We start from the raw sequence: 18,301 nt of genomic DNA, 5'->3' as shown, positions 1-18,301 counted from the left end.
GTAGTGATCCAGAGTCCCATTGGGGTACTATCGAAGGCGATCCTCTGTCCGAGAAGTCAGCTTCAAAGGCCTGTAACCATCTTGTTAATCTTTTCCAACTCACGCATTTTGTTCAGCTCGTCCAGAATCAACTGGAGCTCTTCCTCGTCCATGTTCAGCGAGGGAATGAGCGTGGTGGCTTCCTCGGCGGTATCCGGAGTCAGCGTTCCTAACACTGTTGTCAGTACAGCGCTTCCTCTCTTCTGGCTCATGTATTACCCAGCAGCGCCTTCTCGACGACGGAGATTTCGGGGTGGGCATCGAAGAGGGCAGCAATGGAGTGCAGGCTGTCTTCTTCCTTGTACCGGGCGAAGTTGTCGAGGTAATCGAGAAACTGCGTGATGGTTCTGCTGCAGTCAGCACCGGCCTTTGACCCTGCAGCTTGTGCGCAACGACTCACATGCTGTCGTTGTATATCCTGTCGCGCAGCGGGTTGTTCTCGGGGTCCTTCTTCTTTCGTGCCTCGTGGACGGCTGTGACGACGGCGCGCGCTTCAGAGACGGACAGAGCATGGACATCTTCAAAGTCGCCCAGCTTGATCTCAGAGCCCATCTCCTCCTCTTGTTGCACCGGGGGCTTTGGGCGCGAGACCAGCCTTGGGGCCTTAAACACAGGCGGCTCCTGCCTCTGGGTCGGCGCATTTTCCGACTCTCCTTCCATGGTGAAGGTCGGCAGTGAGTGGTATGACGCGGTTGGGGTGAGTGGTTTAGAGGTCTTTGTTTTGGATGCAACGGGTTATGGCGGCCCGGGTGGTGAGTGAGCTCGGTCCTGCTAGTGAAAGCGACGAAGCTGGCGTATGCGTGAGGGTGAGAGACGGTTCGGGCAGTAGCGACGGGCGTACCTTGCAGTCGCGAGCAACAGGCTGGACTGGGTGAAAGTCGCGACTGTCGAGATCTCGAACGCCAAGGCCCAAGGACGCTAGCATGTCAGCCATGAACCTTGAAACAGGCGGCTTGAACAGCCTTCCCCGCTGACTTCCATCGGGTGCCTAATGCTCAAGGAATAGCCTGCCATGTGCCGAGGATGCTGTGGGAAATAACTCGTGTGTGCGTGTGTGCGTGCAGACGACGTAGTGCGTTTTGTGAAGGCTGCGTGCGTATCGCGTATGGCTAGCTGTATACGCAGCCGAGGACAGAACAGGTGCATAACATGCCATCTAATGCCGGCTTTCTTCAAGGTTAAACTAAGCTCAAGGGGTCGATGCTGCTGCCGGGCATGCTCATGTGCATCGCAATCAGCTTTTCACCAAAGCGGCTTAGCCCGTTCACCGACATGCGTCCACTCCTCGAACATTGACCACAGCCGCAGTGACACAGGAACAACCACCAGCCTCACACCACACGACGCCTCCTGCGAATCTTCCGCCAAGCACACAGTGGTTGCGCTTCTTCGAGTTGCATGTTCATTGTCGTTCAATCCCTCTACTTGCCCTACCCGCCCTGACCGCGTTTCATCCACCGCTCAGGGTCCTCGTCCTATGCCCCCCATAGCACGTCGGGCCTAATTCACCACCACGCCTCCCTCCTCCGCGGCGGCCGCATGCCGAATGAGTTGCTTTTGCGCCCATTGTACATAGCATCCCTTACATCCACCACACCCGACCGAGCCAGCAGCTGCGCATCCAGACACAGAGCGCGCTCGCCAACGCACCGCCGCCGCCCTTCGACCCTTGGCCACCTGCCCGGATAGATCCACCCGCGACTCGACACCCCTCTCGTCGCCAGCACCGCCTGCACGACACCGTACACCGTACCGCGATACCTGCCCTCAGGCCTTCTGTACGCACCCTCGCCTCTCTGTCACGCGCCCCTCACACCTCGGCTCCCACACGAACCTGTCACGTACCCTGCATCACAGAGCACGACTACCGAAGCTGGCGTAATTGGACATGGGAACACCGGCGGAGGGACCGCCTCCGATGGATAATCAGGGCGCCCAGTCACAGTACACTGCCTACGACCCGCGCAATGGTGGCCTCTCGAGGCGAGCCACCGACGAGGCCGCATCCTCGTCCAACAGTCTTGCACCCTATGACCGCACCAACTATCCCCTGCGATCGTCGACCGACCCTGGGGAGCAAAACCAGGCCGCCCCGAAACCAAAGCGTAGCGGCAAGATCTGTGGCAAGTGCGGAGAAGGACTGACTGGACAGTTTGTGCGGGCTTTGGGCGATACGTACCATCTGGAATGCTTTACCTGTCACGTAAGACACCCATGTTGTTTCTTGGAATGGAGGAATCGGGCGCTTGCGTGTCTTTGTGCCCTGCAGTGGCTGGACTTGGCGCATTGCTGTTCAGAGTGGACTGCTTCCAATATTTTTGAGCGCTTGATTTCTCCATGTAGCTTTATTGATCATCTTGCTGACCTGCGTCTAGGACTGCGGCAAAATTGTTGCATCCAAGTTCTTCCCCGTTCCTGACAAGCCCCCCGGGCAGTACCCTCTCTGCGAGACAGACTATTTTCGACGGCTCGACCTCCTTTGCTTCGAATGTGGGCAAGCCCTGCGTGGCTCATACATCACAGCGCTCGACCGCAAATACCACATTGAGCACTTTACCTGCTCCGTATGTCCCACAGTGTTCGGCGCATCCGACAGCTACTACGAGCACGAGGGAAGCGTCTACTGTCACTACCACTACTCCACCAAGTTCGCTCAACGGTGCAACGGCTGTCAGACATCGATTTTGAAACAATTCGTTGAAATCTTCCGAAATGGGCAGAATCAGCATTGGCATCCGGAATGCTATATGATTCACAAATACTGGAATGTCAGGCTACATTCCACAGGCCAACCAGTCATCGAGCGGTTGCAAGATGCCGATGGCGACGCGACCGACGAGGTGCGCGAGAGTGTGCGCCAACAGGAGGAAGAGATCGAAGCTAAAGTCAATTGGATCTGGAAGACCCTGTCGGCTTTCGAGGAAAAGTCCGCGACGTGCATCTCCGACATGCTGCTCCATGTCAGTAACGGAGCTTACGTTGACGGCGTCATGGCAGCTAAGAAGTTCATCGTGCACGTTGAACTGCTTTTTGCGGCTGCAGATGCGCTCGACGCGCAGTTAATCGTCAGGACGCCCAAGGGACTGACCTACTCCCGCGAATCGAAGCTACTCTGTAAGAAAGTGGTAGCCTTCTTTGCGCTTCTTACCCAGTCCCAAGGTACCGGCGTTCGACGACTGGGCGTGACCCAAGAACTGTTGTCACTGGTCACTGGGTTGGCCCACTACCTAAAGCTCCTCATTCGCATATGTCTGCAGGGTTCTCTAAAATTAGAGCGCGAAACCCGGAGCTCGACCGGTTTGACCAACTTCCTTACCCAAGTCAACTCACTCGATGCACGGTTGGAAGATGAGGCCCAAAGGGACCAGGCCGCTGAGTCCGCCCGGCTTGTCCCAAGATGGGCCGACGCATGTCCCATTTGCGATGCACAGGTCGAAGACAAGTGTTTACATCTAAACAACATGTCGTACAACTACAGCTGTATGGTGTGCCGTGGGTGCAATGCTGACCTGCGCCATGACACTCAAAATGCCTATTGGAGTAAATCCAAGCGAAGTATTTTCTGTCCAGCATGTGCCACAGCGCAGCCAGACGCTGAGAATGGCTTCGAGCAAGTAACCAAACTGCGTCAATATGTACATCTACTGAATGTAGCGCATGCGCGCCTCATGGCGACTTTGCGATCCAGTGGCGCACTGCCACATACTTCAGGTAAGAAGAACTCTCCTACAGATCACACTGTCACCACTCATCTTGACACCTCGACTCAGATTTCTGGAGCCGCTTCCGAGATTACATTCGTCCCACTAATGACTTGTAGATGATCCTAACCTGACAGGCTATGATTCCACACAAGGACATCGCCTTGGGGATGATCCACCTCACTTACGACCCGACAATCGCTCCAAGTCGTATGGAGGGACATCAGCGACAGATAGTCAAAACAGCAACAATGCCGCGTATGAGCAATCCATGTCTGATATCAAGCGCCTAAGATCAACGCGACTTGACAAGCATCTTTCCAATACCATGAAACGTGCGCGCCAATCGCGAATCATTGACGGTCCGGAGGGTCTCGGTTCTGGTGGAGACGGACAGCTTCCAGGAGGCATGCAAATCGTCCAGGAACGCGAAATTACGAACGAGGCTGACGCTGTAACACTCGCCGTAAACTCTCTTGCCCTGGATGATATCGCACGTATGGCCGCTTTGGAACAGCAACGAGAGCAGCGTCCGAATGCATTCCGTGCCGGCGGAAGCGCACTACTAGGACGGGATGACCAGCCGAGGCTACAGAACGGCCATCGTCGTGATTTCTCTGGGGGTCAGGAACTCCAACAGATATCAGAAGGCCGCTCGCGAACCTACTTTTCAGAACTTTCGCCGCTTGAGTACTTCAAGCTGAAGGGTCTTGCGGTGCTTCAGCTTGGACTTTTGCTCGACGACAACCAGTACAACCAAGGCGATCTTCTAGATCTCATCGAATCGAAGAAAAACAACTTCTGGGGCAAAATTGGGTTCGGCAAAGCGTTCAAGGCCGACAAAAGCAAACCGAAGAAGGGCGTTACAGGAGTCGAGAAGCCGGTTTCCGACAAAGCAACCTTCAGACAATCGCTCGAGTACCTCGTCGAAAAATATGGCGATGAGTGCACGGAAGGGGTAGGACCGGGCGCTCTCAAGGTTCCAGCTTTGCTTCAGGATTGTATTACCGCGATGAGAAGTATGGATATGTCCATTGAGGGTGTGTTCAGGAAGAACGGTAACCTCAAGGCTCTGCGCGAGCTTGAGGAGGAAATCGATGCCAATGGTGTTCAAAAGGTCGACCTCAACACTAAGAACCCAGTCATTCTCGCCAACCTCTTGAAGCGCTTCCTTCGATTGATGCCTGAGCCGGTATTGACATTGAAGCTTTACAGGCTGTTCATGGTAGCTAATGGTAAGTTTCTCTTGATTGCGCTCACGATGTTTGACTAACAGAAGCAGACATTGAGGACGAAGCGCAAAGAAAGAAAGTACTGCATCTAGTGCTTTGCCTATTGCCCAAGGCCCATCGCGACACCATGGAGGTTTTGTTCTGCTTCCTGAACTGGGTGTCGTCTTTCCACACCGTAGACGAAGAAACGGGCAACAAGATGGACACGTGGAATATCGCCACTGTGATGGCTCCGAACATCCTACGTGAGAGCAATGACAAAGAAGTAAAGAGCGTGGATCAGGGTGCTGTCAAGGTCGTGTTCGATCTCATCGAGAACAACGATGAGTTCTCAGAGGTATGTTGCATCGTCGTTCTGTCCTTGTCCAACTCTAACGCAGCCAGGTACCCCCCGAAATCATGGAACTACTCAGCGACGAAGTGTCCGACATGAGCGCAAAAGAAATCATGCGACAATGGGAACAGCGGGGAAAGAATCCTCTGTCGGCACCTACGCCGTCGCCTAGGGACCAAACTGGCACTGCTTCTAGGAAAGACCAGCGTAATGCGCCTCAGATTACGACAGCAGACAACAACCCCTCGGCACAGGCTGGTGAGGCGTCAGTCCGTCAGGTCCCGGGCGCAGGCGCAGGCGCAGGTCAACCAATGCCTTCCGGCAGCAATCAGCACAGCCCCACCCCAGGATATGACCGGAGTGCACCTAACCCTGCATTCGCCCAGAACACTCAAGGTTCGCCTGACGGCCATCGCACTGCATCTCCTCATCGGCACAGCTATCGCTCGCCTGGCTTCCAAAAACACACACAGATTGGCACCGCGGGCGCTGGATGAGACACGACAACTCTCTTTTTGGGACTGTACCGGAGTACATGGCGTTGATTGCATGCACCGTTTTCATGGCTTGAGCGAAAAGCATTCAATGAGCGGTGATTCTATTCTATACCCCTGGCCGGAGTCTACGTTATGACATCTAGACTGGCCAGTCATCTTCACGCATTGGCTTAACATAAGTCTGACGACTGTTTGACTGCATTGTAGCATCATGTGCTGGTTGATGCACACTGGAGGGACATTTTTTGCAGCATTGATATGGGCGTTTCTGGATAATCACATGTGCCATATACGATCTTGGCATTGTTTACGGTGGCGCGAACACGCGCGTGGGAATGCCTGTAGAGGAAAACGGTGGAAAGCGCTAAGAGTACCTCAGTTGGGGACGGGTAGGCTTTGACGGCGAAGCTGCATGTGAGGCATATAAACTACTACTGTAGAGGCCGAGTACGCAGGTGTGGATAATGTATGGAAGTTGCCCGATGTAGTCTTCAAAGGCTTCTGTTGCCTGCCTTTGGTAGATGCTTCAAGGCCTCATGTAGGTATCTGATGATTCTATCCCCTCTCTTCACCTCATCCTTCACCTCCCCATTGTTTCGATTACGAGGGACGCGCCTTCCTCATCTCCATCTTGCTTGGCAGACACCACAATCTCGGCCCACCTTTGCAAGACTCATCTCTTATCGCCTGCGTCAAGCCCTCACTTCGGTCAACGGTTTTTTCTTTGCTCTTTCTGCATACACGTTGTAATTGTTACTGCTCACGTCCAAAGTGCATCGTCTCGCAACAGCACGTGTTGTTGAGTGCCTTCAGGCGACGCCTCCCCTTACCTGCCACAAACGTGCTCACCTGTTGCAGCATTGTCCATCACTCCAAGATGGATTCTGCGACTGCCCAGGTTGTATTGAAGCTCCAGCTCGACGACGTAGACGCTATTCTGAAGACCTTGCCTAAAACTGACAAAAACGGTGCCGTCAACAGCGAACGAGTCGCATTTGCGGCGCTTGGCGATGAGCTTCTAAGGGAGTGGAACAATCTTCGCGGCCAGGCCTTCGCTCGCAACATTGGTCAAGAAGAAAACTCGAGTCGAGAGGCGTATAAGAAGCTCTTGAGCGAGGAGCAGCAGGCTGAACGTAAGTACACACGGCTTAGCCATGCCACACCAAGCCGTGCTAACACGATCGAGGCGACCATGATTTAGCTTGCAGACTTGCCGGCAAGCCCGTACCACAACGCCCTGCAGTCCAGCACGCGCGCACTGTGTACAAGAACGTGGCAGACCAGAAGTCTGAGCCTGTCAATGATAAGACTATCGCAGACAAGAACCTCCACTCTGATCTCACTAGCATGCAAACGAAACCTTCGAAGAACGGGCTCTTATCTGGCAAAAAGTGTCTTGCCGAGGATGATTTGAAGCCCGATCTTGGATTAAACAGCTTTAAGCGTGCGCGTGTCGATGATGCAAAGGACGAAGACGATAACTCCATCACACCGCACATTCGTACGACTACGTCAAAAAAGCGCACTGCTTCTCTTGATCCGGCAATATTCAGGGAAAACGAAGGTGGAAGAACAAAACGAGCGAAACTTGATAATCCGACAAATGAGTCTTTGTTCAGTGCCCATGATGGGACTGCACAGACAGGAACCTTGTCAGCAACTTGCTCTTCTTGCCTGGACATACACGCGGCGCGCAATATGCTTCAGTTCCCATGCAGGAACGACGGCGATGTTGAGGCGTATGTATACTGCTGCGAATGTTTCACTCACCTCTTCGAGTGCTCTATAACAGATACTTCGCACTTCCCACCCCGATGCTGTTCCAAGATCATACCGATCTTCAGTTGCATTCCATTCTTACCCTCAGCAGTCTTTTCTAGATTCGTGGCTAAGAGAGAAGAGTTAGAGATGGTGGATCGCACATATTGCAGCAACAAGATATGCTCGAACTGGATCAGACCTGCCAGTATTGTAGCAGACACAGCTACGTGCGCAGAGTGTGCTCAGAAGACGTGTGTTACGTGCAAAAACGAGCGACATGATGGTCTCTGTCCAGAGGATAAGGATGTCAAAAAGCTCATGGGCGTTGCCAAAGCCAAGCGTTGGCAGACGTGCCCAAAGTGCAAAGAGATGGTTGAGCTTGAGCGAGGCTGCTTCCACATCACGTAGATGATACGTTAGTGAGAGGGATCAAGCTGATAGTTCAAGGTGCCGCTGCCAATACGAGTTCTGCTATACATGTCTAGCCAGGTGGCGAACGTGTAAATGTCCACTCTGTGATGAGCGTAGAATCGTTGATCGTCCTATTCCCCCAAACGACGCCCCTCAAGATGCTGTGTACCTTGCCAATGCTATTCCACCCGTCCCTGTGGCCCACCCGAATATTCTTCCTGCTCAGCCAACCGTACGCGCAGCTCAGCCCCAGCCTCAAGTTCCGGCTCAACCTGCAGTTCAGCCCACCAGCAAGCACAAAGACAATGGCCGTAGAAAGAGGCAACGAAACACAAAAAAAAAAGAATAACCGGAGCCACGTCCATAAGTTCGAGCGGTATCATCGTAGTGACGGGCACGATACGACATGTAATCGCTGTGGCTTCGTGGACAGATGGGCCAACGGCTGCCAGGGTTGTGGCTTGATGATCTGTCGGATCTGCACCAAACATCGTCTCTGAAGGGGGATTGGATCATGACTGTCTCGGACTCGAAACTTATCACATCTGACATCGAAACGAGACTTGATAGGCGGTCGAATTTGTGGCAAAGATAAGGAGACTACGTGGGAATACTTCCATAACAACGTTTATCGTGTATGTATATTGAGCTATCATGGCGTTCGATACAAACCGCTTCGTGCTCTCCGATCATCCACTACTCTACAGAAATCTACTTCTTCACAGCAACAACAAACAACCTCGGATAACCCAATAGCACTTTTCCGTCCTCCAACGCAGGATACTCGCTCTTCAGTTTTCTCTCATACTCTTCCAAAAATTCCTTTTTCTCATCTTGTGTCTTAATTAGATTCAGATAGGGTTGCAAACCTGTTCCTTTGACCCATTCCACAATAGCCCCTGCATCCTTCAACACATGCATATAATTTGTCCTCCAAATGTTCACGTGACTGGCATATGGAATGAGCGCATTATAGAATGCTGACGGTGGCTCTATAGGATCGAGATCGGGGCGCGTGGTATCTGCCAGATCGCCGATGACGGTCGAGGAGAAAGAAGAAGACCAAGGCTTCTGAGTTTGAGATGCGACTTCGCGCATGGAGCGATGGGACGGTTCGTGATAGTTGTCTGGTACTTGTATTGCTATGACGCTTCCTCTTTCCAAAGACTCGAATAACCGCACGAGAGTGGGTATGCGTTCTGGGGAGCGGAGCCAGTGGAAGACTGCGTTGCTGAAGAGTAGATCTGGCTTTTCATCGGCTTGAAACGTTGCTAGATCTCCGGGTATGAAGTTCACGGCTTCTTTGTCGGAGAACTCGACGTTGGCCTTTTCAAGCATGTCGGGTGAACTATCCATGCCCGTGATGCGTGCAGAAGGGAAGGCATCGAGAAGAACTTTCGTGCTGTTTCCTGGACCACAGCCTAGGTCGTAGATACGTGGCTTTGGCCCGGCGATATGGGGTTGGATCTGGGCGACCAAATCGTAGACGGCGCGGGTGCGTTCATTATTGAACTTGAGATATTGGGTTGCTGACCAGTCTTTCTTTGCAGATTCGGGGCTGGACATCTTGGGAGAGGCGTGATATTGGTTTGTGTGGAAAGGATTTCGATGGTAAGGTTTGCGTACTGTGTGCCGTGGTTTAAATGGATAAGTCAAAGTTGGTACACTACGGAAATGTATCCGGCTGTGAGTCGTATTGAGGTGGGGCGATCGCAATGAGGTGCAAAGTCCTTGGGATGTGCGGAGAGCTGGTACATTCATCTTGTTCAACGAAGTCAGTCACTCTAAGAAAAGAAAATGATGTTATCTGAGGGATTGAGCATGTAGGAGATGTAAGGCAAGCTCATGTAGAGTTCATGGTTGTGAGGCCTAGCAGTTAAGCTTAGCGAATCAGACGTCATGTGTGGGGTACATATCCAACAAGTGGGGCTAAGCTCCTGGCCGCACATATGTCCGGGGCGTGCTACTGCCGAAGAGCTTTATACCTTCCGTATGTCAATGCAACATGATATGGCGCAACACGAAGAAAGATAAAATTTGATTGATAAGCTGAAGAGAAAGCCACTGCAAGGTGAACCTTTGACGTTTTGCTCTTAGACAAGGCGAGAAGATTTGAATTATGTACTTGTACGTGAGACCAAATCCACTACGTAGCACGTGCTTTGAAGACACCATTTTCCAGTGACATTCAGGGAGGCATCATACCTGGCGGGTTCTTACTCACACGACCCGTTCTGCCTGCCGTGATTTCTGGGTAAGGTATGGCGTCACCTTCGCTGTACTCAATCGGCGCATTGGGGTCGTCTGGTAGGCGCGCGGGCGTGCCGAAGACTTCCACTTTCAGTGTCTCGGCGTCGGGAAACGGAATGCGATCCCCACGTTCCTAAAAAAACAGTCAGTGTCGCTCATAATCTCGAAGGTCTACAAACTTACATTGTAGACGTTCCATGTGAGGTAGGAGCTCAAGTACGGTACCACGTCATTCGGATCCAGGCTGGACAACTCATTGGTATTGACTCGATCAACGAGATAGGTTGTTATACTCGTTGTTCCCTTCATCTTGTTCTCTGGCTTTGATTGAACGTCCATTGTGCGCACATCGTCGCGCTCGGGCATCAGCATCATCCAACTTCCCAAGTTGATTGTAGGATCGGACTGGAAGATACCGGTGAGCGAAAAGCTGACCATAAACGTCGGGGGAAGCCTAGAAGCGATAGCTTGGGTTTCGATAGTCCATTCTGTGTACGTATTGTTGTTATCCAATAGTGCTTGTCCGAAAGCCGTCACATGTTGGGCGGTAACTTGGACTTGAGCTTGTGCGCGTGTACGTCCGCCATAAAGGTTCGTGATGGTCGCTGCCACGCTTCTCTGATATGCTTCGTCCGATGCAAAGTTCCAACGCTGTGTTTCCGGATACGCATAACCAAAAATCGTAGTGTTGCGACAGTCGTTGAAAGTGAGGAACTGACCGGTTGCTTTCTTGAACGGCACAAGTTCCGTGTCTGCACTCACAGTCTGGTAATTCTCGAGATACACATTTCCGTGTGGGCCTATATTGGACGGTTGCATCCATCTATCAGGGTACGCTCCTTGGTATAACGCAAGCAATCGGTCGACGTTGCTAATAGACGACGTTAGCCGGACAACATTTCTGAAATGGAGCAAACTTACGCATGATGCAACATGAAGAGAGGTTCGTAAGATGAGTATTCTAGTGGCCACATGTGACCGGCCCAAGGTTCTTTGGCGGTATAGCCGCCACCAATCACACCGTGCATCCAACCATGTGGGTCTTCTAGTATACTTGAGAACCGTGAGAAAGTGCTGGATCGGAAGGCGACTCCCACTTGAACTATCAAGTTGGTGGACTGGGCTCTAAAGGCATCTACAAACTTGGATTGCTGTGATGTCGCATTAGGGCTGTCGTTTTCAGGCCATCGTATCGTTGTGCTCATTTGGCGCCACTGCAACTATAGTCAGATAGTGTAAACTTTCGATCTCTTGCCCTAGGGTTAGCTCACCTTCATATCGAACCCTTCCGGTACAGGATCGAACGTGTATGAATATAGCGGGTTTGAAATCACAACTGGTGTGCGGTCTGTATCGATGATCGTCAAGTATGGGGCTGTAAAGATATCTGGAACAGGGCCAGTGGTAGTGCCCTGAGCCCAGTCCCAATATGGTATGCGAAACTCGCTGGCTGCGGCGAGATATCGTTCCATCTGATCAGCGGGTGCCTGTCGAGCGATATCGAGAACATGTTCAGATAGTACTTGCTACGCTTGTTTAGCTTTTGTCTTATCCAACTCTTGCAGAAAATGTGGCGGTTCTGGGGATAGAACACTCACTTCGAAAAGCGCAAGGTATGGGCGGTGCCAGCCCAGGAACAACTCATTACCATGTGGACAGTAACCTGCTTTGCCAATCTTGGATGGGATTCCTTTCGCATCTCCCCAGACCTCGTAAGGTCTGCCGTGTATCGCTAAGGAACGGGCTCAGCAAGCTGCAAATTATGCTCCTCACAAACCATACTTACATGCGAGACCGTAGAACGAGTTGGGATTATTTTGCGGAGTTTTATGGAGCTTTCGAAGCGCCAATACGTAAAGACTCCATTGGTCTGGAAAGTTGTTCATCAGATCCCTGACCTCACGGCGAACATGAGCGTTTCCTATCAATGCTCAGCGGCGATTCCTGGTCACGCAGCTTCGATGCCTCTTACCGCTTCCATCTCGCGTCTTCACTCCAGTGACCACCCCCACTTCAGATTGTCGGATCGCATGGCTGCTCTTCTGCGTCGAAAAAGGCGTACACGTGACATATGCGATTACGAGCCACAATAGAAAGCATCTAAACGGCCGCGGGACAAGCATGGTGAGTGACTGAATAGTTGATTGAATGTGTTATCTGTGGAGAGCCAGTCAGAGGGAAACAGTGTGATATTTGAACACCATGGCTTGCAGTCCCTGCGTAAAAAAGTACAGACTAGCCACGAATAAGGGTCATGTGGGTGAAGAGTGAATGATGATCATAACTATGACTCCTAGTCTTGATGCAGGCGACGTGGAAGTCAGAAATTAAAGAGTAAAGGACAGCGTAGCAGAGAAACGCATCCGATCTTTGATGCAACATCTAAAAGCACGGCTAACAACAAGGTGTTGGTATTGGCCCTTGGTGTTGTCGCTTTGATGACGACAGGTGTGATAGCGATATTGTGCCCTGAACCAAGAAATCTGCTGGACAACACGCGATACACTTACCTTGTGATGGAGACTTGCGAAAAGCAAACACAATATCAATTATGAGCTGGTGTTGAAAGGAATGTTTTAGAACCCGCAGCTTAGCAACAGGCTAACGGAACGAGGTGTGAGTTGTGGTTCTAGCCTCCTTGTTAGCATGTATGAGGAAGTGGTTAGGGAAGCCGCGTCGATGACTGCGAGGAGACTAATATGCCTGTTAATGCGCTGGGGAACAGATTGAGAACGAGCGAGTGTAAGCTCAAAGACGAAGAGACGTCGATGCAGAAAGTACGAGTTAGGGGCCGTGCTGAAGTGGTGAGATCGTGTGCTTCTGTCCGGCCACGGCTTTGTAGCTTCGTATTCGGTCTCATTGGATTACATCCCAGGAGTACGGAGCTGTGCAAGTTCGATATTCCTGTAGATAGCCCTTGTGTGTTACGATCGGATGCATTACTACAAGTGAATTGACAGACTTTCGACTGCAGTGATAGTATACCGTGTTGGCTGTCAACGCCACACCGGGACCACATGAATACAGCCTGATATATTTGCTACTAGCCAGACGTTGATATCTTAGGCCTAAGAATTGGTGGTCAGTTACATCCGCGGATTGCTGCAATCAGTGTTGCACGACGCGTGGGGAGATACGTAGCATGTTGCGTGTATCGCGCGCGGCTACGTGTCCAGGTAACGGAGGCTATTTAACACGAATCCCATTAGAACAATTCGAACAATGACAGTTCATGCACCTTCTAAGTTTGCTGTTCATACTCCGTGCTGGTCAAGGTTTGACGGGCTGTTGACCTGCCCAACGCTTGCTCTGAGGCATCTGCTCATTGGAGCCACCATAGAGTGGTTCGCACATATGACAGTGAAACGTTGCAACAAGCCAGAATTAGTTGATTGCTGATTTTAGAGGCTCTTAAAAAGACGCTAGTAAAGGTCATTCGTGCAGCTAGCCGTGGCTGACTGCGTTGCGTATCCCTATGCCGGTATCTCGAATCGGGTCGCCTGCGCGGAACGCCACAATAGCTCTTCAATCGTCTCGCTCATGACATCGTGTGTATCATCAAAGTGCCATTCAATTCACTGGCGCTAGTCTTCCAAGTCTTCAGATATCGTTGTAACCAAGAAGTCTCTTGTCCAGATCCTTGTCTGCGACCGCCCACGCCCAGGCACGACCTGCCTCGCCACACCATAGTGCAGATGGATCGTCCGACTTCTCCAACATACCATCTTTTGCCATTGACTTAATTTCGTGGCCTGTGGTATAAGTCAGGAAGTGCTCGAATTGCTTGCCGTCCAAAGCGAGAGCATTTCCAGTGATTCCGTGACAGATACAGGGCTCCTTAGTCAAGAGGCCTCTCTCCCAGATGCACTCCCTGGCCTTGGCGATAACTCTGTCAATACGTTCGTGAAGGCCTGGGAAGTATTTTCGAATCGAGAGAAGAGAAGTGACTACACCAGGCGCTCCATGACAGACTTGTACGAGCTTGTCACGACCTGGCGGCAGAGACGATGGGAAGTTGCCGCTCTCATACTGATAGCTGAGTAAGGCACCCAATTCCGCTTCCAGCTTAGACGCCCATGAAGGGTCAGTAAGCACGATCTGTGTAATGATACCGATCGCGCCATGCACGGCACCAACGTATGCCTTCCCATGCCATTTCCAGGGTCGCGGGCTTTGCATAATGTTCTCGATGACCTCATCGGCTGTGTCCTCAATGAGTTCGATAACGTCCTTGTTATGGGCAAAAGCTCCGCGTACAAGGCGAAGGAGATACAGATAGCCAGCACGACCAAACAGCCACTCGTTGGAGGTTTCGTCCTCAAGCATGACGGCAGCATGATCGCAGAGCTCTTTCACCGTGTCTGGGTCTTGCGCAGTCACGGCGTACAGCGCAAGCAGGGACATGATGTCGTTGGAAATGCCGCATTTCTTGGGAGTTGGCGCTGGGAATTCCTTGATATGGGCTTGTGCTTGTTCAATGTAAGCCGCAGACCATGTGTTCAAGGGATATTCATCCAGTGTAAGGTCAGGATATATGTTGTGCAAGGCATAAAAGAGGTAGGCTATTGATATCGGTCCATAATATAGGCCACCACCTGGAGGAACATGATGCGGAGGATAGTCCGTGATCAGTCGGTCCAATGACGCTAATAGTTGCTTGTGAGGATCTCGTCGTGCCAGAGGCGCATCATTTCGAAAATAGCGGGGTATCGAGGCAGGTGCTGCTTGTGTTGACGGTGCTGCAGGCGGCGCAGCGTCTTCGGACATGGTGATGGGAATATATCGAGGCGAGCTCTGTTGAATCTCTTGATGGAAAAGGAACGGTAAAGTTGGCGCAGACTTAGGTATGCGCGAGTGACGAAAAGGTATGAGATCGTAGGTGCCCAACTGTGACGTCAGCGGGGCTCGTCTTCTATGATTGGTCGGCTGCGGTATATGTAACTGGAAAAGATTACTAGTAAACATAACACCATGGTGCTTACGACTCGTGATGTGGGTATTGGAAAAGTGAACACGAGAGTTTTCTTGTCATCGCTCAGCACATGTTGTGCTGAGCCGGCATTTGCATTATCTTTCCTCAAACTATGTACTCCAACAACCAGTATTTGGCTTCTCCGCTACCCGAGCGATGCGACTTTGGATGAACCGGAGGGGCTATTATGTGGTCTCTTCTCTGGAAAATAACGCTGGGTTAGCCATTCTAAACTCCGGCTATGACCTCTGGTGTCTGGCTTGACCACCCGCGTCTCCGGTGGTTGTTGATACGCACCGTTTTTACATACAGAACCGGGAAGCTACATCTCACTATTGCCATAGTGTACGTATGGTCTAACCGTGCGAAGAGTTACCTGGCCACGGCAGTGGCTCAGCAGGAAGCTCAGCGAGATTCCCGACAGAGCCGTTACAGCGATGTTTGTCCCGACCTATCTCTCGACTGTCTAGTTGTGCGAGATCATCTTGTTCTGTTATCGACTCTGTTCTGTAAAGTGAGGCTATCTTTTGCTGAAACTGCGAAGATGCTTTGCCTAAACTGATGTTAATATCGTGCATAGTGATTGGAACTCAATGTATCGACTCACTCGTTAACTGCGGTGTCATGTCACTGCCAACCAATGGGGACGGATAATCCGGCGCTTTGTATATCTTGGTATGCCTTTTCTTCCTTAGATATAGCAATATAGAGATCATCAATACACAAAAGACCGCAGTACCCAGCACCGCACCAATGATAACTGCTACAGGCAAATGTACATGGCTTGTCATTTCTGGTGCGTCACCAGATGGTGTTGCTGTGGTCAAGGCACTCTGTGTGACAGTCTTGTAAGATGGCTCTGCTAAGCTGAATGTGATGTCTGAATCGAGAGATGGTGGTGATCCTGTTGTAGATCTTGATGGAGACCCTGTCGTGGTGGGCGTGGCCTTCGAAATTGATGTGATTGGAACGAGAGATGGTTCTGAGGCTGTATATCGTCAGCTTGGATTACCATGTAACATGCTGTGTGAACCAACATCGCCCTGGAGTTCGGTCCTTGTCGGCAGGACAAGTACTGCCTGGCATGCATGGATCTATAGTACAGCAACCACGGAAACCATTGCACATGTAGAACACGCCCCCCCACTGGACAGTCATGTTCTGGTATCATGGTGTGAGGTTTGGTGTCTTAGTCAATAGACTATGATGATAGGATCAGAATGAACAGATATGTGAGAACGACTAGAAGCACAATGAAGCTTCATAGACATGTTTGCAGCAAACCATCATCTAAACACAGAGGCAGTTCTGCAGGCCGCCGCCCAGTCTACGCAAACAAAGCGTCGCATGGCAAGGGTGCTCCTTCGATGCGCCCCCACGTGAAACGTGCTGCCCGATGCAGCCATGTGGTCAAAGGATTTGTGAAGCTGCGCCCCGTAGATCTCAATTCGTTGAACGGGAGCTAAATGTACCTCAAGATGCTGCGCCGTGCGATGTGTCGATGGAACGAATAAACAGAAGAAGGGGCCATGGGGTGCTGTGCCCAGCCTCTCGCGTAGGAGACAATGACGCCATCACCGCCTCACAAACTTCCACTGTGAACAGCTCAACTACTCTCCCAGTCTTCGTCCATCTGCATCACTCATTGGGACTAAATGAATAGCCATACGCCATTTTAGAGATACGGATCAATTAGCTAGATGCGTTGTCGCCCCTTACTGACAGCATTGCTGTGTTCTCCTACGCGACTTAGCTTGTCATCTTGGAGGGATGGAGCACGACGCGACTTCGCTTCAGATCTGAGCGAGGTCATAGAAATGCTAATTTACGAGAGCAAGGTTCTTTTGATATCGCACCTGCTAACTATAAGAGTCTGGCAGGTTGACAAGATTTCAGATATTATAAACAATCTTCTCGGCACTGACAGGCCGCATCCACAGTTCAGCGCGAACGGTTCGTCTTTCTTCCATACCACCTGCACCAAGCAACTGGAAGCCATCATAAACTACGCTTCCTAAGCCGCCTGGCATCAACCTGATCGGGTTTGGACTCAGCTCGGAAGCTATGGATTCGCCGAGCCACGCGTAAAACGCTACTGCGAACCCACGAGCAGCGGGTGATCGTCGTACAGTAAAGCCTTGGTACTGAACCTCTTCGCCCAGTGCCTCCCACACCGCACCATAAATGGGTTCGACAGAGATGTTGTGCGGCTTCCAAGCTCCACCTTCACGAGATCGGACGATGGCTATCTTCCCATCGCGTGTGAGGGTCGAACAGGTACGCTCGACGGAACTAGCTTCAGAAATACAGTCGAATGCATAGTGTATCCCAATGCCGCCAGTAAACCCTCTGATTTTCTCTGGCCAGTCAGGGTCTTGGTAGTCAACGAGAGCGTCATACCCGTATGGCTCTGCTTTGAGAAGCTTCCACCGAGCCTCGCTAGCTGCGCCGTACAGCTTGATAGCTTTGCCGCTCGATTTTGCACTGAGCCGTATCATCTGCGCCGCAAACAATGCGACTGATGTAGATGCACCATAGACGAAAACGTTGATTACATCGGCTTCGTCCCATCGGCTCTGTGCGGCGGATTTCCACTCTGGGTGCTCTTGGAAAACTTGCTCGCGATCATACGCAAACGGCGCTCCCATCCCTAGCCGGTACCATATCGCTTGGGCAGACGTAAGGGCTACAAGGCTTACACCCGCAGCCTGCTCAAGAGTCACCGACTTGGGTACCTTCCATACTAGATCCCATGGGACCACAACAAATTCTGCAAAGGCACCCGGTCGTTCGTTGACGCTGCAAGCACCTTGGAGAAAACCAGCAACCTCGTTTCCATCGCCGAGATCGGCTTCCGTGGGTACATCACCGCCAGTTTGGATTATGGTACCTGCGAAATCGCTCCCAACCGTCCGTCCAGAATCACCCAGCGGATGCGCGACATATAGTGGGTCAATGGGATTGAGCGCAACCGCCTTTACACGAATCAGTAGTTCGTTCGCAGCAGGCTTTGTTCGAGGTATGTCACCGATATACGCTGTTCGGTCCTCCGCGGCGAGTATGAGGGCTTTCATAGTGGTTCGCGTTGGTTGGTTGGCCGGTTG

At 51.6% G+C, this 18,301-nt stretch overlaps 8 protein-coding genes across 8 annotated transcripts; 2 read left to right on the top strand and 6 right to left on the bottom strand.

Moving 5' to 3' along the window:
- Positions 1-27: 27 nt before the first annotated feature.
- AA0111_g3808 (hypothetical protein) lies at positions 28-699 on the bottom strand (the record flags this gene model as incomplete). The annotated part of the gene is made up of 4 exons (XM_028649735.1): positions 28-44; positions 104-208; positions 259-386; positions 440-699. The coding sequence occupies 4 exons, from the start codon at positions 697-699 to the stop codon at positions 28-30; spliced, it is 510 nt and encodes a 169-aa protein (XP_028508677.1).
- Positions 700-1,927: 1,228 nt separating this feature from the next.
- On the top strand, positions 1,928-5,803 carry AA0111_g3807 (Rho-type GTPase-activating protein 1; the record flags this gene model as incomplete). Its single annotated transcript, XM_028649734.1, has 5 exons — positions 1,928-2,242; positions 2,415-3,750; positions 3,860-4,975; positions 5,023-5,309; positions 5,357-5,803. The coding sequence occupies 5 exons, from the start codon at positions 1,928-1,930 to the stop codon at positions 5,801-5,803; spliced, it is 3,501 nt and encodes a 1,166-aa protein (XP_028508287.1).
- Positions 5,804-6,680: 877 nt separating this feature from the next.
- AA0111_g3806 (hypothetical protein) lies at positions 6,681-7,683 on the top strand (the record flags this gene model as incomplete). The annotated part of the gene is made up of 3 exons (XM_028649733.1): positions 6,681-6,936; positions 6,990-7,542; positions 7,596-7,683. The coding sequence occupies 3 exons, from the start codon at positions 6,681-6,683 to the stop codon at positions 7,681-7,683; spliced, it is 897 nt and encodes a 298-aa protein (XP_028508288.1).
- A 1,003-nt stretch (positions 7,684-8,686) lies between these two features.
- Positions 8,687-9,541, bottom strand: AA0111_g3805 (hypothetical protein; the record flags this gene model as incomplete). The annotated part of the gene is made up of 1 exon (XM_028649732.1): positions 8,687-9,541. The coding sequence occupies one exon, from the start codon at positions 9,539-9,541 to the stop codon at positions 8,687-8,689; it is 855 nt and encodes a 284-aa protein (XP_028508475.1).
- A 622-nt stretch (positions 9,542-10,163) lies between these two features.
- AA0111_g3804 (hypothetical protein) lies at positions 10,164-12,348 on the bottom strand (the record flags this gene model as incomplete). The annotated part of the gene is made up of 7 exons (XM_028649731.1): positions 10,164-10,358; positions 10,409-11,096; positions 11,147-11,439; positions 11,497-11,751; positions 11,824-11,957; positions 12,012-12,146; positions 12,198-12,348. The coding sequence occupies 7 exons, from the start codon at positions 12,346-12,348 to the stop codon at positions 10,164-10,166; spliced, it is 1,851 nt and encodes a 616-aa protein (XP_028508476.1).
- A 1,477-nt stretch (positions 12,349-13,825) lies between these two features.
- Positions 13,826-14,992, bottom strand: AA0111_g3803 (hypothetical protein; the record flags this gene model as incomplete). Its single annotated transcript, XM_028649730.1, has 1 exon — positions 13,826-14,992. The coding sequence occupies one exon, from the start codon at positions 14,990-14,992 to the stop codon at positions 13,826-13,828; it is 1,167 nt and encodes a 388-aa protein (XP_028508477.1).
- A 561-nt stretch (positions 14,993-15,553) lies between these two features.
- Positions 15,554-15,988, bottom strand: AA0111_g3802 (hypothetical protein; the record flags this gene model as incomplete). The annotated part of the gene is made up of 2 exons (XM_028649729.1): positions 15,554-15,750; positions 15,805-15,988. The coding sequence occupies 2 exons, from the start codon at positions 15,986-15,988 to the stop codon at positions 15,554-15,556; spliced, it is 381 nt and encodes a 126-aa protein (XP_028508478.1).
- A 1,101-nt stretch (positions 15,989-17,089) lies between these two features.
- On the bottom strand, positions 17,090-18,271 carry AA0111_g3801 (hypothetical protein; the record flags this gene model as incomplete). The annotated part of the gene is made up of 1 exon (XM_028649728.1): positions 17,090-18,271. One exon carries the CDS (start codon positions 18,269-18,271, stop codon positions 17,090-17,092), a length of 1,182 nt encoding a protein of 393 aa, XP_028508289.1.
- Positions 18,272-18,301: the final 30 nt, after the last annotated feature.

This window comes from Alternaria arborescens, assembly GCF_004154835.1.
Source record: "Alternaria arborescens strain FERA 675 chromosome Unknown contig_7, whole genome shotgun sequence".
NCBI lineage: Eukaryota > Fungi > Ascomycota > Dothideomycetes > Pleosporales > Pleosporaceae > Alternaria > Alternaria arborescens.
The sequence above is the reverse complement of the archived record's forward strand: the minus strand, read 5'-3'. Positions and strand labels throughout refer to the sequence as shown.